The sequence below is a fragment of the Moschus berezovskii genome, chromosome 2 (assembly GCF_049115385.1).
Source record: "Moschus berezovskii isolate FMDL1 chromosome 2, NW_MosBer_1.0, whole genome shotgun sequence".
Lineage (NCBI taxonomy): Eukaryota > Metazoa > Chordata > Mammalia > Artiodactyla > Moschidae > Moschus > Moschus berezovskii.
This window is the reverse complement of record NC_142461.1, coordinates 3,331,827-3,358,208: the sequence shown is the minus strand read 5'-3', so window position 1 is coordinate 3,358,208 and position 26,382 is coordinate 3,331,827. Positions and strand designations below refer to the sequence as shown.

General features: G+C 55.2%; 2 protein-coding genes across 15 annotated transcripts in view; one reads left to right on the top strand and one right to left on the bottom strand.

The window, feature by feature from the left end:
• TMCO4 (transmembrane and coiled-coil domains 4) overlaps positions 1 to 14,530 on the top strand; it is a 107,694-nt gene extending 93,164 nt beyond the window's left edge. For 11 of the 14 annotated variants that reach the window (XM_088843141.1, XM_088843173.1, XM_088843148.1 and 8 more), the window contains one exon: positions 8,973 to 10,534. In XM_088843141.1, the coding sequence (XP_088699267.1) occupies positions 8,973 to 9,380 (408 nt within the window). In that variant the 3' untranslated portion in view covers positions 9,381 to 10,534. The other 3 variants (XR_016038996.1, XM_088843145.1, XM_088843179.1) reach the window with 3 other exon arrangements.
• Positions 12,262 to 25,656, bottom strand: HTR6 (5-hydroxytryptamine receptor 6). Its single transcript, XM_088843181.1, has 3 exons — positions 24,943 to 25,656; positions 12,924 to 13,082; positions 12,262 to 12,711 (listed from the first exon to the last, which is right to left on the bottom strand). Exons 1-3 carry the CDS (start codon positions 25,654 to 25,656, stop codon positions 12,262 to 12,264), a joined length of 1,323 nt encoding a protein of 440 aa, XP_088699307.1.
• Positions 25,657 to 26,382: the final 726 nt, after the last annotated feature.

Below are 26,382 nucleotides of genomic sequence, written 5' to 3'. Positions count from 1 at the left end.
TTAGAATGCAGGTCCCAGAGCCCCGCTGCCCAGACCTCCTCCGTCATTTTCTAGGCATGGAGCCTGTACGTCTGCATGTTGAACATACTCCGCAAGGATCCTTCCACATCTCACTAAGCAGGGCAGACGGCCCCACCCCAGCAGCCGCACAAACCTAATCCGGGTCTCTAGATCCATTCTTCAGGCTTAAAGGAACCTCGTCCCCCCGCTACATGACTGTCCTGGAGAGTTAACGGTAGCTTCATGTACTGACGCAACGCCCAGCTCTGCCCTGAGCCTTTTTCAGTGTCCGCATCCCCACTGTACAGATGAGTACTCTGAGGCTTGAGAGGCTAAGGGACTTGCCCAGGGTCTCACAGCAGGAGCATGGCAGAGCAGGACTCAAGCCCAGGTCTGAAGCCAGTGGGCATCGCCCCTGGTTGGGTAGATATGGGAACCAGTGGCAGAGACACTGGCCGCGGGGAAGGGGAGGGTCGTGGGCTGCAGTTACATTCTCAAGCAGACTCCACCAGGGGAAGTCCCTGCAATGAAAGTCCCGCGAGAACAGGAGCTTTGGTTTCCAGTTACGACACTACCGGCTGCCGTTTATCAAGTGCCAAGCATTTCCAAAGCATAAACCAGTTTCCCCAGGTACCGCATAAGTGTGGTTCGAGCCAGCCACACCATCCTGTCTGAAAGCAGGCAGACCAGGTCCCTCCCTGGGCATCTGAAAACGTCCCTGGGGAGGGGTACCCGGGACGACCTTGGCTCCTCCCTTCAGCTTCAACAACAGCCTGGCCCACCAACCCCAGCCCTCAACACACACACACACTCACCTTGTGGTAGGGGAAGCCGGACACCCTGACCCCACCAGCACAGCTAGGTTGCATGACGTTTTGGGGGTTTTTTGACTTGCTTTTTAAAGATTTTTTTTTTTTGATGTGGAAAATTTTTGAAGTCTCTGTTAAATTTGTTACAGTGTTACTTCTGTTTTCTGCTTTTGGTTTTTTGGCTGAGAGTCATGTGGGATCTTGGCTCCCCGACCAGGGATCGAACCCACATCCACTGCACTGGCCACTGGATCCACCAGGGAAGTCCCTGGCTGCGTGTTTGTTAAAGCTGAACCGAGGCCTGAAGAGAGCATGGGGGGGTTCTGGCACAGAAACATAAACTAGAACGTTATCAGGCACTGCCAGCCCTGAAGCTCATGGGCCGTGACCTTGCCCTGAGGACCCCTGGGTGTCTCACCCGGGCTGCCACCATCTTGCGGGGGCCAACTTGTCCTGGCTCATATCTCCACTCCCCCAGACTCCCAGGGCCCTGGCTTACGAGTCCTGACCCACCAGAGGAAGGCAACTAAATCAGCCCTGTGTCTTCCTAACTGGCAGCTTTGGAGGCTGATGTCGGTCCAAGAGTAAGGAGTTTTTAGGCTCATCCACCCATGAGACTGATCACTCCTAGTTCAAGAGGCAGTCATGCCGGGACAGATAGGAGCTTCAACCCTGGAGTAATCTCTTTAGATCATCGTTTCCCCTGAGAGACTTGCTTCATGCAATATCAGCCTCACAGCAACCCCGCTGAGTAGGATGTGGGCGTCCCCAAGTCACAGATGAGAACACTGAGGCCTGAGACAGTGGGCTTCCCTGGTGGCTCAGACGGTAAAGAATCTGCCAGCGACACAGGAGACCCAGGCTCGATTCCTGGGTTGGGAATATTCCCTGGAGTCGGGAATGACAACCCACTCCGGTATTCTTGCCTGGAGAATTCCATGGTCACAGGAGCCTGGCGGGCGACGCTAAGACATGACGGAGCGAGGCTTGAGACGACAGACTCAGAACCAGAGGCGTAGAGCCGGTCTCTGAAACCGGGTCTGCGCAGTCCGCCTTCCAGTGGGCGTGAGGAGATCTTGGCCCACGAGACTAGGAGACCACCAGACGCTGAGGCCCCCGGCCCGTGTCCAGGGGTCTCTGTGTGACCTGATGCCCCACCGCACCAGGGCCTCCCTCTGCCACGGGAACCAAGTGTGGAAAAGCGTGGCTGAAATTTCCTTTTCAGTGAAACTTTCCTTGAGATGCTACAGAGCCCTTGAAAGATGCCGATTCTGCCCTGGGAAGCCTCTGAATGGGGTGCAGTGGGAAGAGCCCCGCCGCTGACGCCAGAGGCCCGGCTCGGAACCCGGCCTCCGCTGCTGGTGCGCTGGCTGTGTGACCTCAGGCCAGTGACTTGGCCTCTCTGCCTCAGGCGCCGCGTCCTTTCAGGGCGCATGCGCGGTGCTCGGTGCGCAGGAGGCCCTTTAGCGCTAGTCCCCCCTCGCCTGCCCCCGTCTCCACCTTCAGTTATGCCCCCGAGACCAGCAGCTGCAGAGGTTCCTCTCCGGGCTCAGATGACTTCATGGCAGCCTCCCAGCTCCTGCCTAATAATAGCTCTTTATCGCATTAGGATGCATCACAGAAAGCAGTGCTTTTCTCTTCTGGGTAATTAGAGGTAATTAGCATTGCCTTCGTGCTGCCCCCCTATTTTCCTTGAAGATTCTTGCTGGAGGAGACATTGCTGGCAACAGAGTCCTCATGACCGCTGTTGGCAAGCGCTGCCTGCCCCGTGCTCAGGGCTGAGACCTAAGGACCTGCCTTCTCCCGGCCGGGCCCACATGGACAGAGCCCTCTGCATTAGCCCAGCGGCAGTCATGTGACACAGACCTGGTCTGCAGAGGCTCCTGACCTCAGGACATGCCTGAGCAGGGGTGAGCCGGGGTCAGGCTTTGACACAGTCAGAGCGCATCTCCAGGGAATGAAGCAGACGAAGGCCAGGCTGCCTGACGCTCTCAGCCTCTCCTGTGTGGGGACTGGTTTGCAGCAGATGGGGGTTTCTGCCTCCCCAGGGACCACCTCATGAGGCTTCTTAGAGGGCAGAGACCCAGTCAAGGGTCTCTGGAACCTTGGTGTTCCAGAAGAAATGCCAACTGATTTCTAGGACTTCAGTTCAGTCGCTCAGTTGTGTCTGACTCTCCGCAACCCCATGAATCACAGCACACCGGGCCTCCCTGTCCATCACCAACTCCCGGAGTTAGCCCAGGGCTAAATGGCAGTGGTTTAGTCACTAAGTCGTATCCAACTCTTTGCGATCCCTGGACTGCAGCCCGCCAGGCTCCTGTGTCCATGGGATTTCCCAGGCAAGAATACTGGAGTGGGTTGTCATTTCCTTCTCCAGCGGATCTTCCCAACCCAGGGATTGAAGCTGGGTGTCCAGCTTTGCAGGCAGATTCTTTACCAACTGAGCCACCAGGGCACAGAATAGACACTCAATAATAGTAACAGTAGCCAACACACCAGACACTGCTCTGCATGGGTTACAGACCTTATGTCACTTGATCCCCATAGCTGTCCAGTGAAGTAGGAATAATAACCCCACTGTTCAGGTATTAATGCAGAGAAATAGAGGAAAACAATAGAGTGGGAAAGACTAGAGAGCTCTTCAAGAAAATTAGAGATACCAAGGGAACATTTCATGCAAAGATGGGTTTGATAAAGGACAGAAATGGTAGGGACCTAACAGAAGCAGAAGATATTAAGAAGAGGTGGCAAGAATACACAGAAGAACTGTACAAAAAAAGATCTTCATGACCAAGATAGTCATGATGGTGTTATCACTCACCTAAAGCCAGACATTTTGTGAAGTCAAGTGGGTCGTAGGAAGCATCACTACGAACAAAGCTAGTGGAGGTGATGGAATTCCAGTTGAGCTATTTCGAATCCTAAAAGATGATGCTGTGAAAGTACTGCACTCAATATGCCAGCAAATTTGGAAAACGCAGCAGTGGCCACAGGACTGGAAAAGGTCAATTTTCATTACAATCCCAAAGAAGGGCAATGCCAAAGAATGCTCAAACTACCGCACAATTGCACTCATCTCTTTACTAGTAAAGTAATGCTCAAAATTCTCCAAGCCAGGCTTCAACAATACGTGAACTGTGAAATTCCAGATGTTCCAGCTGGATTTAGAAAAGGCAGAGGAGCCAGAGATCAAATTGCCAACATCTGTTGGATCATAGAAAAAGCAATAGAATACCAGAAAAACATCTACTTCTGTTTAGTGATTATGCAAAAGCCTTTGACTGTGTAGATCACAGCAAACTGTGGAAAACTCTTCAAGAGATGGGCATACCAGACCACCTGACCTGCCTCCTGAGAAACCTGTATGCAGGTCGGGAAGCCACTGTTAGAACCGGACATGGAACAACAGACTGTTTCCAAATCGGGAAAGGAGTATGTCAAGGCTGTATATTGTCACCCTGCTAATTGAACTTATATGCAGAGTACATCATGAGGAATGATGGAATCAGAAGCTGGAATCAAGATTGCTGGGAGATTTATCAATAACTTCAGATATGCAGATAACACCACCCTTATGGCAGAAAGCAGAGAAGAACTAAAGAGCCTCTTGATGAAGGTGAAAGAGGAGAGTGCAAAAGCTGGCTTAAAACTCAATATTCAGAAAACTAAGATCATGGCATCCAGTCCCATCACTTCATGGCAAATAGATGGGGAAACAATGGAAACAGTGGCAGACTTCATTTTGGGGGCTCCAAAATCACTGCAGATGGTGACTGCAGCCATGAAAGTAAAAGACGCTTGCTCCTTGGAAGAAAAGCTATGACCCACCTAGACAGCATATTAAAAAGCAGAGACATTACTTTGCTAACAAAGGTCCGTCGAGTCAAGGCTCTGGTTTTTCCTGTGGTCGTGTATGGATGTGAGAGCAGGACCATAAAGAAAACTGAGCGCTGAAGAATTGATGCTTTTGAACTGTGGTGCTAATGAAGACTCTAGAGAGTCCCTTGGACTGCAAGGAGATCCACCCAGTCAATCCTAAAGGAAATCAGCCCTGAATATTCATTGCAATGACTGATGCTGAAGCTGCAACTCTAGTACTTTGGCCACCTGATGTGAAGAACTGATTCCTTGGAAAAGACCCTGATTCCAGGAAAGATTGAGGGCAGGAGGAGAAGGGGACAACAGAGGATGAGATGGTTGGATGGCATCACTGACTTGATGGACATGAGTTTGAGCAGGCTCCAGGAGTTGGTGATGGATAGGGAAGCCTGGCGTGCTGCAGTCCATGGGGTCACAAAGAGTCGGATACGACTGAGCGACTGAACTGAACTGTACAGGTATAGAACCTGAGGCTGCAGGAGGGCACGCTGCTTGTGAGTGGCAGAGCCGGATGAACCCAGACCCTCCCTCAAGCTGGGACTCTTAACCACTGCATTCACGCTGCCTTTGTTCACACATTTCTGTGGCTTCTTGTCAGTGACCTCCAGCCCTGAGCCATTAAGCCTGTGACATGTATTATCTCATTGTATCCTCACAACCAGCCCATGTGGTGTATGTATCTTTATTAGCCCCATTTTACAGAAGAGGAAACTGAGTCCTGAGAGGTAAAGGCGCCCCCAAGGGGTCTGATAGTCTTGGAAACGGTTGGGCAGGTGGCAGCAGCTTTGGTTTAGGAAGTCGAGGTGTCTTGCAAGGCAGGAAGCAGGAAGCCCTGAGGCCCCCTCAGCCCACGTAGATAAGCCTGAACCTCTACAAGGTTCAGGGCTGGATGTGGGGGTTCGGGTCCTGCCCTCCCCCACATAGTCTATCAGAACTCAGACTGAAGCTAGCAGATGAGAATGGTGGCATGTTGTGAGTGTTGTCACAGGGGAGCCCCCAAGAGGGTCCCTAAGCAGCGTGGGAGCACCAGGGAGGCGTCGCGACCCTAGGGACATTCCGCGTGTCCCCAGGCAGGAGGAAAACCCCAGTCCGGGTGGCCAGGGAGATGGTCTGGACGGCAGCCTTTTCTGTTTGCTGCCCAGGGTCTCAGTTGTGGCACCCGGGGTCTTCCATCTTGGTTGTGGTATGCTGGGTATTTCAGTCGTGGCACGTGGGATCTATTTCCCTGACCAGGGACTGAACCCGGGCCCCCTGCATTGGCAGTGCGGAGTCTCAGCCTCTGGACTACCGGGGAAGTCCTGAAACCTTCACCCAGCGTCAGCCACAGCAGTGTTCCTCTGCACAGAAGACATTTTTTCCCACCCACCTCGTTCCTGCTCTCCTGTTCCCCCAGATCCCTGTAAAATTAGAACTTTGCCAGCCAGTTCTTTCTCCCTCTCCGTCTTTGCAGAATAGCAGCTCAGGGGCCAGGATTGGCTGAGGCCTGGACCAACCTGTGGCCAAGAAAGGCCAGAGCTGTGCATTCTGGGGCAGTTGCACAGTGGAATTTCCATCTGGCATTGGCTGTGGCCACAAATACCTCCCTTCCTTCCTGTCCTGCCTGCCTCCACCCAGCCCTAGTACCGGCCCTTTGCCAACATTGAAAAGGTATAGGAGGCCATCCTTGTTTATCCCTCTGGGTCTGGGCTTCTGCTGGCTGGAATTCAGATGTGATGGCTTGAGCTTCAGCAGCCATTTTGGGTTCCCAAATGGATCAGCCCAGCTAACTCCCTACCTTCTATCTCTCCTTCCAAGAAAACTAAAGGAACTCATATGTATGGCATACCTACTGTGTACCAGGAGCTGTGCCTTGTGGTTTATATTATTTCTTCCCACCACTCCCATGAGATGGGTATCACTAATTCCAACTGGGGAATGTCCCTTTTTTAAAAGAGTGTTGGGTCATATATGGAGCAGAATAGTTCCTGCAAAGTCCCAGGCTGTTGAACTCTTTTAGCAGATATTCAAGGTATGAGGTATCATGGCCCTCATTTTTACAGATGGAGGAGCTGGTGTTCAGGACATTGTACAGACTCACCTCTGTTACTAGTAAGAGACAGAGCCAAGTCTAGAACCCCGATTTCTCTGATTCCAAACTTAGGTGCTTTCTAGCACCATGCAGCCACTAATGTCCACCCTCTAGGAAAGGATGCCTCCCTACCTTGACCTCCACCCTGAACCCAGGGATCTGAAAAGCCTCTTCTGTGTGTATGCATGTGTTTTCACTGAACGGTCTTCAAAAGCAGTTGTACAGAAAACAGCAGGAAGTAGGCAGGTTCTGGTTATCATGAGAAAATAACAAAACTGTACAGGGAATTGTCTTCTGTGTTCTTGAAAAGTCCCTGGACTAACCCAGTGTAATTTGTGATTTGAATGGAAATGCTGATGCTACCAGCTGAGCCTTTGTGTAGTTTCCTCGGGTTTCCAGTAAGCCTCCCCTCTCTTTTCATGTCTTCTTTTCAAACAAAAACCTTCCTCTTCAGTCTTGAGGGACTGTTCAGTCTTGTGCTTGCCTTTGGCACTAAAGCAGGCCCCCTAAGCTGGCTGGGGATAGCGTGAGGCTCTGTTTCAGGGAGAAGATTTGAGCGAAGCAGCTTCCACATTCAGCCTGTCAAACACCCCACACGGCTGCACTCTTCACATGCTGTGTGTCGTTAAGCAAATCACCGCCCTTCTCTGGGCTTCTCTTTTCTCATCTGTAAAATGAGTATGATTTTTAAGGTTTTCCCCACCACACTTGATTTTCCATGAGGAGAGGAGCTCTGACATCTGTGTGATCCGGGGCGGGCCCCTTTATCTCTGCCTCAGTTGCTTCATCTGCAGTTAGCCCAGGACCTGTCAAAGGAGTATATCCGATAAGTGCATTTCCTCCAGTGTATTAGGGACCCGCTGTGTGCCAGGCATTGTCCGTTATCACAGTTAGGCGTCGGCACCCCAGTTACAGCCCTGTTTCTCAGTCACTGACATGTATCCCAGCACAGAAGTGAGCAGTCTCTCTTCTCTCAGGGAGGGAGCAGGCACTTCTTGACCCCTGTGTCAGTGAAGATTCTGTCCGTAGCAGAGGCCCAGATAAAGTGGCTTAAACACACAAGAAGTGATGCTGCCACATAGGAAAAGGCCAGAAGAGGCATTTCAGGGCTGGTGTAGAGGCTCCACAGCCTTCAGGGGCCAAAATTCTCTGTCTTGCTACTCTGCCATCTTTACATGGCTCACGATGATTGCTGAAGCCCTGGCCATCCCGTCTGCATCCCAGCCAGCAGGAAAGAGGAAACAGGGAGAAAGCAGAAGCATTCCCCCTTTTGAAGAGACTTCCAAGGAGCACCGAATAACACTGTGCTTCATCTCACAGGCCAGAGCACATCTCCACAGTACACTCACCGGCCAGGGAAGCTGGAGAATATGTCCAGCTATCACTTGTGGTTCTTACGACTAAGAGGAAGGAGGAGTGAATTGTGGAAAGTACCTTGCAGTCTTTCTAGCCATAGCTCTATTTTCAATTTCAGAACTGTTCCTGGGGGAACCTTCAGAGCAACCCTCTGAGGTACTCACTCTTACTGCCCCCATTTTACAGTTGAGGCAAGTGGAGGTCAGGGGGGTACAGGGCTTGCCCATGGTCCCTCAGCTGGTGAGCCACAGAGCCCTTCCACTGCAACCTAAAGCTGCAGACAGAGAATGGGAACTGCCACTCCAGACTTCTATCGGGAGGCTCTTTCTTGCCCCCACAGGACCCAGACTCTGTGGAGAAGCTTCCTTTGTGGTTCAGTCGCTTAGTCATTTCTCTTTGTGAACCACAGCATGCCAGGCCTCCATGTCCATCACCGACTCCCAGAGCTTGCTCAAACTCATGTCCATTGAGTCGGTGATGCCATCCAACCATCCCATCCTCTGTCGTCCCCTTCTCCTCCTGCCCTCACTCTTTCCCAGCGTCAGGGTCTTTTCCAGTGAGTCAGTTCTTCCCATCAGGTGGCCAAAGTACTGGAGCTTCACCTTCAACATCAGTCCTTCCGGTGAATATTTAGTGTTGGTTTCCTTTAGGATGGACTGGTTTGATCTCCCTGCTGTCCAAGGGACTCTCTAGAGTCTTCTCAAGCTTCCTTTATCTTTATTTAATAAATTCTAGAGCAGCCTTGAACCCAGAGGCTTCCCACTCACTCTGGATTGGAGAATCATTGAGGGTTGGTTGGAGAGGCCCAGGGGTCCTGGGAGGACTGGGCTCTGTGGTGCTCACGTCCCGCCCTCCTGCAGGTCAGTGGCCACCTGGACTACGCCAGGCAGATGGACGTCATCCTGAAGGCCACGGGCATCCGCACCAAGCCCAGCTGGGAAGAGAAGGGGCTCTTGCTGGCCTCAGGCAGCCTGCCCCAAGAGGAATCCCGCCAGGCAGCAGCCACCTCTTCATCGGATCAGACCACCAACCAGGATGGGCAAACCCAGGTTCCCACGTCTGGAGACACCCCCAAAGCAGCCACGCCTCCTGACCTCCCCCACGCCCAGGTGCCAGCAGGACTGGACCAGTCTGAAGGGGCCTCCCTTCCTGCTGCTACCAGGCCTGCTGAGAGCCCCCCTCTCTGCAGCCATGGCCTAGGCGCCAACCCACTGGGCTGCCCTGCCTGTGCCCATGAGACGCAGGGGCCCTGCCCAGGGTTGGACTGACCCGAGGAGAGTCACCTTCCCAGACTGCTACATGGAGCACCCTCTTACCCCACTTCACCGTCTCCCCCGCCGCGAGCTCTAGAGGTGGAGAATCTCTACCACTGCCTTTGCTAAATTGAAGACGTTGGTACTGGAAGGACAGGGGCTTGTAAGAAGACATTGTCCCCTCCCCGAGGAATGGAGGCCAGAGCTTCACAGAGTCAAGCCAGCACAGTACGGATCCCTAGGGCTGAACCAGCCAGGCAGGCTGACCTATGCTTCAGGTCAGTGCTGGGGGTCTGATTGCCCATCCGGAGCTCTCTGGAGCCACCCTGCCATGCTCTCCAGCCTCAAGAGCCTGGTGTCCACCCAACCCTCCAACCATTGTCCAGGGCTGTGCTCCAGCCCACAGGCGCCGTGGAAACACCCGCAGAGCGGGTCCAGTGGGGAGCGGACAGCTTACCCTCTCTGCCCTTGGGAGATCCGACGAGATTTGCTGCATGCAGCCATCCAGGCTGAGCCCTGCACAACCACAGGGGCGGCCATCAGAAACATGTGACGTGAAGGCCCCCCCACCCCAAAGTTATGCCACAGGGGGGCCCTGAATAGAATTGTTACAGAGCAGGGTGCACAAGCGCTGGATCGGCAGGCAGTGTGGACAGGAACTGGGCCTGGGACAAGAATGAAGTGTGTGGGGCAGAATTTCCTATGGCAGGAACAGAGGTGTGATGGTCATAATAATAGAGAATAATACTTGTTACCGTTTATTAAGTATTTACCGTGTGCAGAGCGCTTTATACGGATTGTCTCAGTTGCCCTCACAACAACCCAATGAGGTAGGTACTATTATTGTCTTCATTTTCACTGTCAGGCCCAGAGCGTTTAGGGAACCTGCCCGAGATCACACACACGTGATCAGCCTCAAAACCCGGTCAGTTAACCTCCAGAGCCCGAGCTCTTCGTCGCTGTAACCGCATCCCTGAAACCTTCCTCCTGGGTCCCCCCACTGGCTCTGGACAGAGCCAGAGATGATCCCTCTCCTGCACTGTGCATTCGGGGGAACCGAAGCCCAGGCAGAGAAAATATTGACAAACGCGGGAGGAGGCAGCTGGGATTGGAGAGAATTGGGGGAATAGAGTATTGGAGCGGAATTGGTTCTCAGGGGGATGTGTATTTGTTCCTTCAGCAAATATTCACAGAGCCCCTGCTGCTGTTGGTCCAAACCACTCATGTCACCTATGGAAGACTGAGCCCCGAGAGAGGAAAGGACGTTGCTGAGGGAGCAAGCTTGGGCAGAGTCTGGACCAGAACACAGGACACCCGCCCCCAGAGTCTCTTCCCACTTCACCAGCGGCTTCTCCAGCCCGAGTGGCCCTTCAAGTAGATTCAGCCCACACTGCAGCTGCTACCTCAGCTCGGGCTCATTGAGAGTCCACTGGGGCAAGCCTGGGGTAGAGGGGAGCCCGACAAGCACCGTGGCCCCTGTAGAGTCAGTGGCGTGGCCAGAATGGAGTCTGCTCGGCACCATGGACAGCACCGGGCCACCCAGGGAGGCCCCTGGGATTGGGGTTGGTAGAACCTGATGGGAAGATGGGAGGGAGGCGGGCAATGGAGTAAGAAAAACCTCAGAGTGAAAGGGAACCTAAAGCGGGTAGACTTTGGGAACCAAGAGTTCCCCGACAGAAAAACGAAAGTCCAGCGCCGGAGTCCACCTGCCTACCCCAGGGCACCACCCTGTACAGGGATGGCTTCTCTACAACTCTGCTGACCCAGTGCCCTTGCCTGCTTCCCTCACTGACCCCAGGGAATGCCAGAAGGCAGCGGGAGAGGGACTGGTTATGTCCTCATCAGATGGTTCCCTTCTAGGCCTCAGGAAGCCCACGGTAGGGAACACCCATCCTTGATCTTGAGCAAGAACCCAGCAGCTACCCATGTGCCCCCGGGAGGGGCAGGGCAGCAGCCTAGCCAGGAGTTGGGGAGACAGAGTCAGATCGTGGGCTGCAGGCCAGGGCTGAGGAGGAGGAGGAAGGCGGGGGCAAGAAAGTGGGAACAGTGGCCCTTCCTGGCCCTCCACCAGGGGCCGGGGGATTGGATGGCCGGGAGTTATAACAGCAGCAGGGACCACCCACTAACCACCTGCCGAGTGCTGGGCGTTCTGTGCCCATAACGCCCTGGGAGGCAGGCATCATTTCCCCATTTGCATGTGGAATACCCGGCTCGGAGAGGTTAAGTCACTTGTACAAGGGCTGGAAAGCAGTGAAGCAGAGGTTCAAACTTTGCCTGCCTGACTCCCAGGCTCAGATATTTTCTATGCAGTGCGTATATCCTGAGAGCCTAGCTGGTCTGAAAACTGTCTAGCCAGACATCCTCAGGTTAAAGATCCCCTGAGCCAGCACATCTCAAACCATAACGTGCACACGATTCACCTGGCGACCAGCAGGTCTGGGGTGAGGCAGGGACGTGCACTTCTAACAGACTCCCAGGAGCTAATGCTGATTGATGGTCATGGCCTGCGGAGCAAGGGGTCTGGCCCAGCGCTGAGCCACCTTTGCAGACAGAGGCATGGCTCCCTTGCAGGCTGATAGGATGTGCAAGGGAGATGATTGCCTGCATCCTAAGCTGGAACAAGAGGGCCTTATCCCAATCCCAGGAGTCCTCCAACCCTGCTCTACACACCCACCAGTTACACTCAGTGGTGAGGCATCCTGGAGAAAACTGTCCTAAAACCAGCAACTAAGCGTCCAGGTTGGAGGCCCGCGGTGGGCAGGGGTGCTGACTCAGTGCCACCCACTGGAGCTCAGAATGGCTCCCCGGAGGACCTGTAGCCTCCTGGTCTTAGCCAAGAGCTGGTCCAAGGCCTCAGGGGACCTGGTCCCATCCTGTCCAGCTCTCCAAGCCCGCGTCAGTTCGTGGGGGTCCCAGGCGGCCGTGGCCGCAGCTCGGGCTCCGCGTGCTCGATGCTGAAGAAGTTGACTGTAGTAGTGGCCCTGGCAGGCAGCTGGGGATCCCGGGTGGCCTCGCCAGGCAGCAGCAACTGGGCCGTGAGCTGCGGGCCGTCAAAGCCCCCGGAGCCAGAGTCCGAGTCCGAGTCCGAGTCCGGCGGCACGGGCAGGGGCAGCACGTGCTGCAGGCTCAGGCCGGGCCGCGCGCCGCTGTGAGAGGTCCGCACGGAGGGCGAGGCGAGGCCCGGCTGCTGCTCCCGGGGGCCTCGGGGACACGGCAGGAGCCTGCCCAGGGCCCGCTTGAAGTCTCGCATGAAGAGTGGGTAGATGATGGGGTTCATGGTGCTGTTGCAGTAGCCCAGCCACGTGAGGACATCAAAGAGCCCCAGGGAGATGCAGTCGCACACGGCCTGGAGGTGGGAGACATCCTGGGGCCGGGGCGCAGACCACCCCACCCAGCATGGATGGGACAGACCCGCAAGCATGTGCGCTCCGAGTGGCTGCCCGCCCGCCTCCCTCCCCAGCTCTGGCGATGCGGGGTCAGGGGTGTGGGGTGGGGGGGATTGGATTCGGGGCCTCCCCAGCAAGGCGGGGACTCACCCACCCCCAGCGGCAGCGTTACCTGGACTATGTTGGCCACAAAGAAAGGCAGCCAGGTCACAAAGAACATGCCCAGCAGGATGCCCAGGGTCAGGCTGGCCTTCAAGGCCTTCCTGCTATGCTTGGTGGCTAGACGCCTGCTGTCGGCTGACTCCACCCCTGGGCGTGGGGTCCTGGGCACCTGCAGAGAGGAAGGCCACATGATTTGGTCTGAACCTATTCCTGGCCCCAGACTGATACACTGAGCCCTGACCCTTGAATGGGCTCCAACTGTAGTCCTAGACTGAGCCCTGACCCTGACTCCAGGCTGAACCTTGACCTTGGCTTCAGATTGAGCCCTTCAGCAATGAACTAAGCTCTGCTCATGGCCCTGACCCCTGATACCTAAGCCCTACATAACCACAGCCTCAAACTGAGCCTCCACCCTGGACCAGACAGAGCCCAACTTTAGCTCCAGACTGAGCCTTGATCCCAGAAATAGACTGAGCTTTTGTCCTGGTCCTGCACCAAGCCCTGACCCTGACTTAGCAGTGCATAAGGAGCTCTAGGAAGGGCGGTGAGATTTCCTAGGGGCTCGTGATCGTGTATGTTGGACAGTGTCAGGTGTTGTGCTTTGCAGGGAGTGTGGGCCTCCTGAACTGTCGGGTTTGTGTCTGGGCGCGGTGTTGTCCTGCACTGCACTTGGGCACTTCAAGAATTAGCTGCAATTAAACAGAACTTGACGAAAGAAGACAGCTGCTGTCCGAGGCTTGGCAATCTCTCTGCCTGTGAATTGATTCTCTTCATATTGTGGAGTGACAATTTTGCCCCACTGTTTTCATGATCCACAAAATAAAGTTTATTTTGAAAACATTAGCCCCAAACAAATGTGTACAATTAAATATCTTTTAAATCACTAAGGACAGGAGGGACCTTGGTATTTTAAAATCAGATTTCATTGTGGACTTAAAGACATCTTTTATTCCCACACATGGACTTCATGAGCAGGAGCTGGGGGAGAAGAGGAGGAAAACGGAGAGGCTCCACGGGAGACAAGGCATAAGGGGCTCGAATGGACTTTTACAAACTGAAGACCAGAGTCCCAAAACATTAAAAGGCCCTCTGTACCAGATGACCCACTAGCCCAGCAGTTCTCTTAACTGTTTCAGCTTTGTGAGCCCACTGAAATTCAAATGGAATCTACACAACTGACTCCCCAGAAAACAGGTTGTAAATGTTTACAAACACACACACACATACACAGAAGAGAAAATTTCCCACATAGCCAGAGAGTTCAGAGACCACTGTGAAGTCCATCCCTGAAACCTAGGAATCCACAAAAGCTGCAACGTGAAGCCCTCCTCTAAACCACGTGTTGTAATCAACTTGGATTTTCATACGTCTGCTTTTCACAAAGTGAAACCCACCTCTGTTGAGATCTTATGTAAATACTGGGGTGAGCATAATTCACTGGACTATGAAAGGGTGTGTGTGGTGCCTGGGAATACACCTGGGATTTAAAGGCCAGAGATTCCCCCCAATACTTCCTAAATGCAAGAGCCCAGCTTAGCTCTTGAGGCAACCAGAGACAGGTTGGGTACGAGTCAGGAGGCGGCAGGAAGAAAGAAGCCAGGTTCCCAGGCAACCTTCGCAGATGGAAAGGGGGTGGAGGAAGCAAAGCCAAGATGCGTGAGCCCCAGGGAGCATTAAAGCCACCCACCCCACGCCCACCCTCCACGTGCAGGAACTCCCCCTCCCGGCCTTGCTCCCGCCGGCTTGTCAGGACACCCAGGCCTGGTTCCTGTCCATGGTGCTGAAACCCCAGCTGCATCCTGTCCTATGGGATCTGGGGTGGCGGTGAGCAGGAGAGGGGAGACAGGCACCTGGTAACTCCTGCTTTTCGATGTATTTGTCCAGGTGAAATCTGCTTAGACAAATATCAAGGGCAAATTCACACAGGGAAGCCTAAAAGAGGCCCTTAATTCTTCCTGCTTTCTTGGTGGGGCAGCACTGCGCAGAGGTGAGAGCTGGGCTTTTAAGACAAGCGACCAGCCTTCAAACTGTGCCCGACCACTCGCTCACTCAGCGATCTTGAGAGAATCCGCTTCCGCATTTGTCAGATGGGAGGAAACGCTCAGCTTACGGAGTCGCTGTGAGGCTGCGGATAATACGCATGCGCCCAGTTAACGCAAGCGCACAGCAGCCCTGATGTCGTTCAGCGGTGTGCGGATGAGGTTGGGGAAGTTCGTAGCGCCCTCGGGAGCCTCGTCTCCTGCCGACAGCTCAGGCTTTCCAAAGCAGCGCAGAGCTCGGGACACATGCTCTGCCTCACTGCGCTGCAGCCAGGGAGAAAAGGGATCTGCTGCTCTCTCCCTGCGCATTTCCTCTTCTCCAGACTGGACTCTCCATGCCTCCTGTGGCCCCACTGGTCAGCCTGGAGGGAGAGACACCTGCTTTCCCAAAGGAATCTCCTAAAAGCTGCTCTGACTTTGGATTCCTGCCGTCAATGGGGACAGACATAAGGGGAGGAGGGAGACACCATCTCGCGCAGGCCCCAGCCACACAGGTACCCCCTCACCCCTGGGAGCCTGGTGAGGAGGAAAGAGACAGCCATGATCTTGCCAGGGCTCTCGGGCACTAGGGAATCAAGGCACTGAGGAAGATAAGATAGGGGCCGTCATCATGGGAGGGCGAACCAGAGGGGTCAATCGTGATCCGAGGGTCCCTCTCCAGTCTTCCAGGAAAGAAACCTGAATTTTCCTGCCTCTTCTTCTCCCCAAAGAATTGACTCAAGAAAGCAGGCAAGAGGGAAGAAATTGACGCTCAGAGAGAGTGGGGGACCTTCCCAAGGTCACACTGTTCTCACACCAAAGCACCACAGTCACCCTTCGTTGTCATCCCCACTTACTGAGTGCTCACAGTGCATCTGCACCTGATCTTCATTCTGTCATTTGGTGTTTCCGGGAGGAAGGTAGGATAACCATCTTGCAGATGAGGCTCAGAGAGGCAAAATAACTAGTCAGGAGTCACACAGCAGACAAGAGTTGACTCAGGGAATTAAAGTCACCTCCGGCTCCAGACGCTGAGCCTTTTCCACTTTACCAAGCTGCTTCCATTCTGGAGGATGACAGCCCCAAGCAAAGCCCCACCACTCTCACCAAGAGGCCCTCATGGAACAGAAGCCAAGGGCCACCACCAGCCCACACCCTGGGGTCCGGGTGATGCCATCCTTCTCACTTCTCTCTGCCCTAAAGCCACCTCATGATCCCTCGTGGCATGTTCTGTTGTCTGCACGTCGCTTATATCAGCACACATCTGTGGCATTTGTCACTGTCAAAGGGCAGCCATCGGAGGACAATTTGGCAGTGCCCTTCCAGGAGGGAAGTCTGCTTGCAGGTCCCTATGTCCATAAACACCCGTACACCTGTCTGTTCACTCAGCACAAACAAGGATGTATACTGCAGCTCCATTCATGACAGAAAGAAATTGACAACAGCTCACAAGTCCGTCAGAGGAGAGTGGTTAAATAAGCCCTGGTTTAGAACACCATAGTGCAAGTCGCTCAGTCGTGTCTGACTCTCTGTGACCCCATGGACTGTACACAGTCCATGGGATTCTCCAGGCCGGAATACTGGAGTGGGTTGCACTCCCTTCTCCAGGGGATCTTCCCGACCCAAGGATCAAACCCAGGTCTCCCACATTGCAGGCGGCTTCTTTACCAGCTGAACCACCAGGGAAGCCTTTGAATACTATTCAGATGTTTAAAAGGATAAATACATTCCCACTATAAAATACTATACAGATGTTTAAAAGAATGAATCAATCCACGGAAAGATCTCCAGGACGCATGATCAAGTGATGACAGGGTGCAAGGCAGAGACAGCATGGTGACCTTTGTTTAAAAGAAGACACAAAGCGAGGCCGTACGTTTCTTCAGGCTCGTAAACAAACACACAGACAGGGAAAAAGAACTGGCGAGGCCCGGAGAGACAGGAGTGGAGGTGACGGGATGAGGTCAGTGGGGTTTACTTTATCGCTATGGATGAATTTTCACTTTAAAGTGTACTTACAGAGTGAAGTAAGCCAGAAAGGAAAACACCAATACAGTATACTAACGCATATATAGAATTTAGAAAGATGCAAATGATAACCCTGTATACGAGACAGCAAAAGAGACACAGATGTATAGAACAGTCTTTGGGACTCTGTGGGAGAGGGTGAGGGTGGGATGATTTGGGAGAATGGCATTGAAACATGTATGTTGTCATATGTGAAATGAATCACCAGTTCAGGGTCGATGCATGTTACAGGATGCTCAGGGCTGGTGTGCGGGGATGACCCAGAGGGAGGATAAAGGGAGGAGGGAGGTGAGAGGGGGGTTCAGGAGGGGAAACTCATGTACACCCGGGGTGGATTCATGTCAGTGTATGGCAAAACCAACCAATATAATATTGTAAAATAATTAGCCTCTAATAAAAAAAAATAAAGTTTGAGACTCCATAAAAGTCTCAGCAAAAAAAAAAAGGGGGGGGTCTATGGTTATATAAATAATCAGGTCAAGTTTATTGAGAACAGATCTATTTTTTTAAACAAGTCTTAATTTGGTTATATTTGGTAAAAATGAGGGTGATTTTAGGGAGAAAAGGATGTTTCAATAAACGTTAAATCCCAGTTTGTTAGTGGCGGTCTACCAATGGAGGTGGTAAGAGTCATTTCTTGGATAGTTCCTTGCTGTTATGTGTTATTAATGTAAAATTTAATTGAATTCTTAAAGAACACCCTAAGTTTGTTTCTGAAGCTTATCTCAGTGATCTATCTTTGGATGAAGATCAGATGCCTCGTGACCTGCAACCAGGACTAAAAAAATAAACAAAGTGCACTTACACATCCCCTCGTGTAATTTCAAATTTGCATGACCACCTAAGCATGTGTGTGCTCAGTCACCTTGTGTCCAACTCTTTGAGACTCCACGGACTGTAGCCCACCAGTCCCCTCTGTCCACGGGATTTTCTAGGCAAGAACACTGGAGCAGACTGCCATCTCCTGCTCCAGGGGATCGTCCTGACCCAGAGTTCCAACCCGCACCTCCTGCATTGGCAAGCAGAATCTTTACCACTGCGCCCCCGGGAAGCCCAGCCATCTAATCGTAGTGTGAGGGTGACGAGATAGGCCTTGGAGCCAGACTGCCTGGTTCAAACCGTGACTCTGCTACTAACCAGCTGAGCAACCTTAAGCAAGGTACTTTGCGTCTCTGGGCCTCAGCTTTCTCATCTGTAAAATGGTAATTTGCACGGCATCCACCTTGTAGGCCTGTAATAAGGATTAAGTAGGATAATAGAAAGTTACTTGAACAGCGCCTGGTACCTAGCGAGTGCTGTGTGAGTACTGTCCATTATTCACAGTGAGCACTGCTAGTTACTAAGTTAGTGGTCACGGTCGGTGTTCATTGCTATTTGTATTCACCTCAGCTCTTGATAACGGTGATGAGGCTGCTGATGGCAGCCACGGTTATTTTCCCCCAGGAAGACTCAAAGGGGTGAACTTCCCAGCGCCACGCATTTTACCATCAAGAGGAAAGGACAGAGCTAACATTTGTCCAGCAACAAGCAACTGCTGTGCACCAGGTATATAGAAATCACCTCATGACGCTTCAGACAGCCTCAGGTGATGACTGGGAGGGAGGGAGGTGAGCAACCCACGCAGAGTCACCGGCTGCAGTGAGAAAGACGCAGGGCTTGAACCCAGGCCCAGACAGACGGACAAGCCCCCGCCCCGGCCCGGCTGCAGTGAGAAAGAGGCTTGAACCTGGGCCCAGACAGACGGACAAGCCCCCGCCCCGGCCCGGCTGCAGTGAGAAAGAGGCTTGAACCTGGGCCCAGACAGACGGACAAGCCCCCGCCCCGGCCCGGCTGCAGTGAGAAAGAGGCTTGAACCTGGGCCCAGACAGACAGACAAGCCCCCGCCCGGCCCGGCTGCAGCAGGCTCCTCGTTCAGAGCGGCAGCCCAGCCTGTCACGCTCAGCTCTGCTCCTGCTCACCCCCTCCTCCGCCTCCGAGATATTTCTGGGATCACAGCCTCCTCTGAGGGGGAGGAGGCAGAGATGGGAGGGAAGACCGATCGCTGGGACAGGGGGATGCATAGCTGGGTGATGGAGGGTGCAGACAGCCGGGGGAGGAGGGCCAGGAGGAGAAACAGAGGGAGGGAGGAAGAGGAAGATGCTGGTGCAGAGGAGAGGGGGTGAGGCGGAGCCACGGGGCGGAGGGACGGGGGGCGACGGGGCGAGAGGACGGTGCTGGGGAGAGCGCGTGACCACAGAGTCACAGAGTCCTGGCAGAGAGGAAAGGGCGCAGGGCACAGGGACGCCCAGCCGGGCCGCCTGCTGCTCCCCAGGAGGCTGAGTGCCCACAGCGGTCCCTCCGGAGCCCCCCAAGGGTGAGCGCCATCACCACAGGGGCGCCCACCTTTCACACACACACACACACACGCACGTGCACACACTTGCCCTGTCTCACGGGCTCCATCATCACGTCTCACGCCCCTCTCTGCACCTCCAGCCCACAGCCCCTGCCTGACCTCTAAGCAGGACTCCTTTCTCATAGCCCCCGGGGCTGGGAGGACCTGGCTGAAACCACTGAGCCAGCCAGTGGCCTTCTAAGAGCTCATTCGCATCAACAGGCAGATAGAGGCAGAGAAAGATGCTCCAGCCAGCTCGGCAACCATGTCCGAAACTCCGGAAGGGCCAGGACTTCAGGGACTGGGAGCCAGCCCCCGTCCCTCTGTGGGAAAGCGAGAGACTGGATCAAGGTAGCAGCCAAGGGTTCAGTGGGACCGGGAAGGGGAGGAAGGGGGCCTAGCACCGCCCCTCCAAGTTCTGCTCCTTCTCATCAGTTCCGCTGGGTCCAGACAATGAAAACGCCTCCACCCCCAGGCCGGATGCGCCACCTCAGGTGGCGAAAGAGGGTCACAACCCAGGAGGCCAGAGTAAGGCGGCCTCCCAGAAGCCAAATCCCCAAACACAGGCAGTTCTCCAGGCAGTACGGAAGCTAGCCGGCAGAAAGCTTGCTTAGGATCTGGGTGGTTTGGAAAGCAAGCTGAGCGACTGTAAGCTAGGTACTTGCTGGATGGTGCAGTCTGACACTTCCTTATTCAAATCAAGAGAAAAGGTGCTCCAGAAAGCGGGAGATACTCACACAGATGTATTTCAGGCTTGAGAGGCCGAGAGTCATTCTGCCTCAGAGGCAGTGCCTGTGTGTGCCAAGTCGCTCAGTCGTGTCCGACTCTTCGTGACCCCGTGGACCATAGCCCGCCAGGCTCCTCTGTCCATGGGGTTCTCCAGGCAAGAAGGGCTCCTCTGTCCATGGGGTTCTCCAGGCAAGAATACTGGAGTGGGTTGCCATGCCCTCCTCCAGGGGGTCTTCCCAACCCAGGGATTGAACCCACGTCTCTTATGTCTCCTGCACTCGTAGGCTGATTCTTTACTGCTAGCGCCACCTGGGAAGCCCAGAGACTAAATGACCCATGAAGATGCCTCTCAGCCTTTGGTTTTGTGACTTCCTTGATTTTGCAAACATACGCACAGCGAGTGATAGATTTTTGATGTTTACTAGAAGAGACACCCTTCTGATAAGCTCCAGAACCCTCATCATGATAGGGTTTCTTGACTACCACCTCTCTCTCCAACTAGAACGTAGATTTCAAGAGGGCAGGACCTTCTCAGACTCTCTCACGCCCGCACTCACAGCCCTGGACAGCTCCTGCACAAGAGAGGTCCTCAGCGGAGTTCCCTGGTGGTCCCGTGGCTAAGCCTCTGTGATCGCAATGTAGGGGGCTCAGGTTCCATCCCTGGACAGGGAACTATATCCCACATGCCGCAATGAAGATTGAAGATCCCATATGCTGCAATTAAGGCCCGGAACTTCCCTGGTAGCTCAGCTGGTACAGAATCCACCTGCAGTGCAGGAGACCTGGGTTTGATCCCTCGTTTGGGAAGATCCCCTGGAGAAGGGAAAAGCTGCCCACTCCAGTATTCTGGCCCGGAGAATTCCACGGACTGTATAGTCCACGGGGTCGCAAAGGGTCGGACACGACTGAGCGACTTTCACTTTCAAGATCCAGTGCAGTTAAATAAGTAAATAAAAAGAGAAGTACTCAACACAGCACCGAGGACGTGAATGAATGTACCGAAGAGCGCAGGTCCATCAGCTACAAGAACTGCTGCTACAGTGCAAGAGAAAGGGGAAACGTGAGCTGGGGTTGAGCCCTGGGCTCTGGGAAGCACTGCGTCCATCTCGCTCCCTCCATCACTCTGCATGGACACTCACGACACTCCTTCAGATGCTGAGAATGCAGCAGTCAAGACAGGTCCTCGCCCTCACAGAACTTACATTCTAGTAGGAGGAAGCAAACACGCCAACGATAAATGGAAAGTATGCAACTTGTCAGGTGGTGCTATTTGCTGCTGAGAGCAACTTAGGAAATAAGGGCTGGAGGGGCTCTGTGCAAGTGTGGTCTTGTCACTAACCAAGCGGTTAGTGAGACAGCCAAGCAGAGGCCAGAGGAAAGGGACGGAAGTTAGGGGGAGATCTGTGTGGTGACGTGAGGTTCTCCCGGCAGGGGCAACAGCAGGTGCAAAGGTCCTGAGGCAGGAGTGTGCTTGGTGCTCAAGGAGCAACAAGGAGCCCAGCGCGGCTGAAACAGAAAGAGTGAGGCGGTGGTGGGGGGAAAGGAGACCAGACCAGGGGCAAGGAATAACACGGCAGGGCTGCACTTTTCTTCTGTCTTGGCTTTACCTCCCGGCTTGTGGGATCTTAATTCCCTGACCAGGGATCGAACCCAGGCTCACAGCAGGGAAAGTGCTGAGTCCTAGCTGTGGACCACCAGGGAATTCCCAGGGATTGCTATGGCTGCAGTGTAAGTCGAAAGGAAGCAAGAATGGGCTCAGGAAGCCAGCAGAAGATCAATGCACTAACCGGGCATCAGATGAAGGGCTCAGCCATTGCGGGGTGGGGGTGGGGGTGCGGAGGCAGCAATTGGCACATGAGAAGTGGTCCGGGCCTACATGTGTTTCAAACATAGAAAGCACACAGGGTGTGCAGCAAGAGAAAAAGAGGCAGCCTCCAAGGTTCCTGGCCTGAGCAACTCACATCAATTAGTCGATATAAGGAAGAAAAGTCAAGGACTACCTCTGGAGCCTGGAAAACAATATCCCAAATTCTGTTGGGGGCAAAGTAAGTGAGTGGTCCAGGCTGGAGGCCCGCAGTGTGTGCGTGGCACTCCCAGTCACGGGATGAAGCGAGCTCACCAAGGAAGTGAACGGGGAACACAGCAAGCAGGTCCGAGGCTGGAGGCCGGGGAGTGCCTCGGATGGTGGCAGAGCAGGAGGACCTGGCAGAGGAGAGCGAGAGGCACAGCCAGTGGAGCCGAGCACGGGGCCCAGGGTGGGGACCCTGGAGCCGGGTTTCAGGGGCCCGTCACCACCGGCCGGCAGCACAAGGCTCAGGCCCGGGCTCCAAGCTTGAAACTCCCTGACCAGGCGTGCAACTGTGGGCAGGTCACCTCCCCTCATCCACACGCAGCCCTCCACCTGTCAAACAGGGACGGGGTTACTGGCCCCTTGGGGTGTCCAGCGACTACCCCAGTAGCTCAGTGGTAAAGAATCCGCCTGCCAATGCAGGAGACACGGGTTCGATCCCCAGCCCGGGAAGATCGCACACGCCACGGAGCAACTGAGCCCGGGAGCCACAGCTGGAGCAAAGCTCGCACAGCCAAAAATAAACAAATAAAAGTATTGTTAAAAGTCCAAGTGCCAGCTGCGTAGCTTCACGGAAAGAAAGTCTGCGCGTCACAGGCACTGCCACACCAAGAACATAGGCCTCTCCACTGCAGCCCACCACGACCAGCCAACTCCACACCTCCTCAGTCATTAGGGCAGACCGAGGCGGGAAGAGGGGCTTGGGTGGTGAGTGAGCCCCCAACAAAATAACCGAGTTACAGGGAAAGAGCAGAGGCCTGAAGAGCGCCTCCCAGCTCCTCTGCTTATGTCAAGAGAAAGTCTCACGCTGCTGCTGCTGTATCTTTAACGGCCCTCCAACCTCTAACAAGGAGAAAGCAGGCCTTGGGCTCCAGCATCGCCAGCCATCCAAGCTGGACCTCAGCAATGCTGCTGGGGCTTCTGCGGCCTCATTGAAGTCATGGTTCTGATCACCTTCTATTTCTGGCAAGGGTACTGATATTTCCGTTAGTGAAAGAGATGAGAAGTTTCCTTTCTAAATAAATTCATGGAAGTAAAAAGATGAGATGACTCCAAGCTAAGTACATATGGCTGCAGAGACTCGCAGACTGTGTGAGGCTGGGCGGCAGTTTAGCAAGGCAGATGCCATGAGGCAGTTCCCAAAAGCCTGAAGTTTGGGAAACGCTCCTTCACAAGAACCCAGGGAGAGAGTGTGGATAGCCCACGGCAGCCATCCTGAAGCTCGAGAACCAAGTCAGGGTCACAGCCACCTGCGGAGACTGGAGAAGGTTCTCCAGTGAGTGCAAATCAGCGCAGAGAGCTGCCTGCAGCCAAGGCCTCCTGTCTACCCAGGACGCCATCATCCTAGCTGATGGGCCTCACTGCAGGGGTGACATGGACGAGCCACCTGGGGGCTGCCAACCAGGATATCAGCCTCTCAGCTCCATCTATCCAGTAACCGCCACCCCTCAAGGGACCTGCCATCCTGCAGACACCTCCCACACCTGAGGCCACACCTGGAGGATACTAGAGAGCCCACTGGGACCTTCTTGGGGGCCTGTGGTCTAATTCTCCGAGGCTCAGGCCTGGCAGTCTGAACACCCATCCCTGGACAGTAGGGTGCTAGCACTCAGGTGCTGTGCAACCTGCTCCACTCTAGACAATGCAGGGCCTGCAGTTAAGAGCACCCACCCCATTCACAAGGAATCAGGGGACACCTACTAGGTGCAGTGGAGATTGAAACCCACCCAGATAAGTCCAGCCCTTGTGGGAGCTTACACACCAGTGAGGGAGGCAGACAATGAACAAAGCAACAAATAAACTGGGGGTCGAGATGGGGATAACAGGGTAGCGGACGGCAGACAGGGTGGTCAGGGTGGGCCTCTGGGAAGGAATAACCTGTGAACTAAAGAGTCAGGCAAGGACAGCCCCAGGGGAAGAACATTCCAGAGGGCACAGCCAGTGCAAAGCCCTGGGCACACAGTCTGGCGCGTTCTAGGAGCGTCAGAAGGACACACAGGGCTGGTGCAGAGAAGCGGGGAGTGGGTAGAGGGGGGGACGTGCAGCTGGAGAGGCTGGCGGGACCAGGTCCCAGGCCAAATCCTGGCCCAGGTCTCTCCATCTTAAGAGCCATAGGGGCCGCTGAAGGGTTTGGAGGAGAGGAGTGAGGGGATCGCCCTTTTGTTTCCTTTGTGCAGAAAATGGACAGGAGTGCATCTGGGCTGGAGGCAGCGGGAGACTATCAAAGGCTCCCAGGTAAGGGACTTCCCTGGTGGTCCGGTAGTTAAGAGTCTGTCTTCCAATGCAGAGGACACAGGTTCAGCCCCTGGCTGGGGAAAGAGCTCAAGAGTGGTGGGGCAGCTAAGCACCTCATTGAAGACTCAGCACAGGAAGAAAAAGGTTCCAAAGTAAGAAGCAAGGGTGGCTTGGAGCAGGAGATCAGGAAGGTGTCCATGGAGATGACACAGGTACAGAGGGGTTTGTGGATGAATCCCATGAGTATGAGCGAGAAATTGTTCCTAAGTTTCTGGGCCATGATGCCATGATGATGCCGTGATGGGGAGGACGGGTGAGGAGCAGGTGGAGACAGCTGGGACCCCCTGAATGCCCTGTTGCACAGGTTACCCTTGAGAAACCTGCCCACATCCTGGCGGGTCCTGTGGACAGTTGGGCATTGAGTCTGGAGTTCAGAAGGAAGATGGGCGCTGGGAATGACCACTTGGAAGTGCCAGCAGTTGTATACTGAGCTGTGGATGCCCAGTGGGCACCCAATGACTGCTCATTCCTCTCCGTCCCCCACGCCCGGGTCTCCCTGCGCGCCCCCGCCCCATACCTGCAGCGTCTCCAAGGCCTGGCCGGCAGTGCCGGTGGCGAGGGACGCCACCTGGACGGCCTGCTTGCGGGCGGCCAGCAAGATCCTGCTGTAGGTGAAGCAGATGGCGCCCGAGGGCAGGAAGAAGGTGAGGCCCGACGCCACGAGGACGAAGGGCAGGCTGGCCAGCAAGCGGCACTGACCCGGCACGGGTGCCCGCGCGCGGCCCGGCTCATGCCAGCCCAGCAGCAGGGGCAGGAACGAGGCGAGCGCGGCCAAGCTCCAGGCGCCGAGGACCAGAGCCAGGGCGCGCGGGGGCGTCATGCGCAGCTTGTAGCGCAGCGGTGAGAGGATGAGCAGGTAGCGGTCCAGGCTGATCAGACAGAGGTTGAGGATGGAGGCGCTGCAGCACATCACGTCGAAGGCGGCCCAGAGCAGGCAGAGGCCCCGCGCCAGCACCCAGCGGCCGTACAGCACGTTCAGCATGGCCGGCGGCATCACCACCAGCCCCACCATCAGGTCCGACGTGAAGAGGGACACCAAGAAGAAGTTGGACGTGTTGCGCAGCGCGGGCTGCGCGCAGATGAGCGCGATGAGCAGCGAGTTGGCCGCCGCCGTCAGCAAGATGACCACACACAGCGCGGCGGCCACCCAGCCGCTGCCCCCGGGAGCCCACGGCGGCCCCGAGCCCCAGTCTGGGGTGCTGTGATTGGCGGGGCCTTGCTCTGGGACCATGGGGGCGGAGGGCGAGGACGCGAGGCCCCACGGAGGTCCGGAGGTCGAGGCGGGGTGGGCGTGGAGGCTGGCTGGTGGGAAGGCGGGGATGGGCGGGGCCCTCTGGGTCAAGGGTCAGCACCCCAGGGGGATGGAGAGGGGGTCTGGGGCTTCCTTGGGTGGGATGCAGAAACACCTGGAGCAAACACCTGGGGAGGAAGTTTGGGAGGGGGCACCTGAGGAGCAGGGTCCTCTGGCAGGAGCGAGTGGGAGGGAAGTCAGGAGACGGAACGGGGACTCGGGGCGTCTGGCCGGGTGGGCGCAGAGCCCCGGGAAGGGGTGGGCGGTACGTTGGGTCGAGGGCAGGGACCCGGGGAGGTGAGAGCCCGGGCCACTGGGCGCTCTCCAGGCCGGGGCAGGCCCCTCTCGGCGAGTGGACACAGGTGCCAAGGAGGACCCGGGTGCTGGGCGTCGCAGGGTGGGGGCCCCACGCGCCAAAGCCAAGCCCCCCGCGGGGAGCGCAGGTCTCGGACCCAGCGCAGAGGCACCCCGGGCTCGGGCGGACGCGGTCCCCGCGGCGAGCTGGAGGATGCCGGCCGGGCCGCCGGGAGAGAAGGACCCCCTCCCCACCCGGCCGCGTGTCTCCGCCCCGCTCCCGCCCGGGCTCGGTACCTGGAGCGCTGCTCCGCCGCCGGCGACTGCGGCAGGAGCCGCGGGCCCGGGACAGACGGCGGCGGCCGCGGGCCG

What these genes read in the sequence shown, in the direction of transcription:
- HTR6 (XM_088843181.1), bottom strand. Translation starts at nt 25,656, where the DNA reads ATGGTCCCAGAGCAAGGCCCCGCCAATCACAGCACCCCAGACTGGGGC. An exon ending in AGGCCTTGGAGACGCTGCAG is followed by an intron (nt 13,083 to 24,942) that starts GTATGGGGCGGG and finishes TCCTCTCTGCAG; the next exon opens with GTGCCCAGGACCCCACGCCC. An exon ending in TTGTGGCCAACATAGTCCAG is followed by an intron (nt 12,712 to 12,923) that starts GTAACGCTGCCG and finishes TCCCACCTCCAG; the next exon opens with GCCGTGTGCGACTGCATCTC.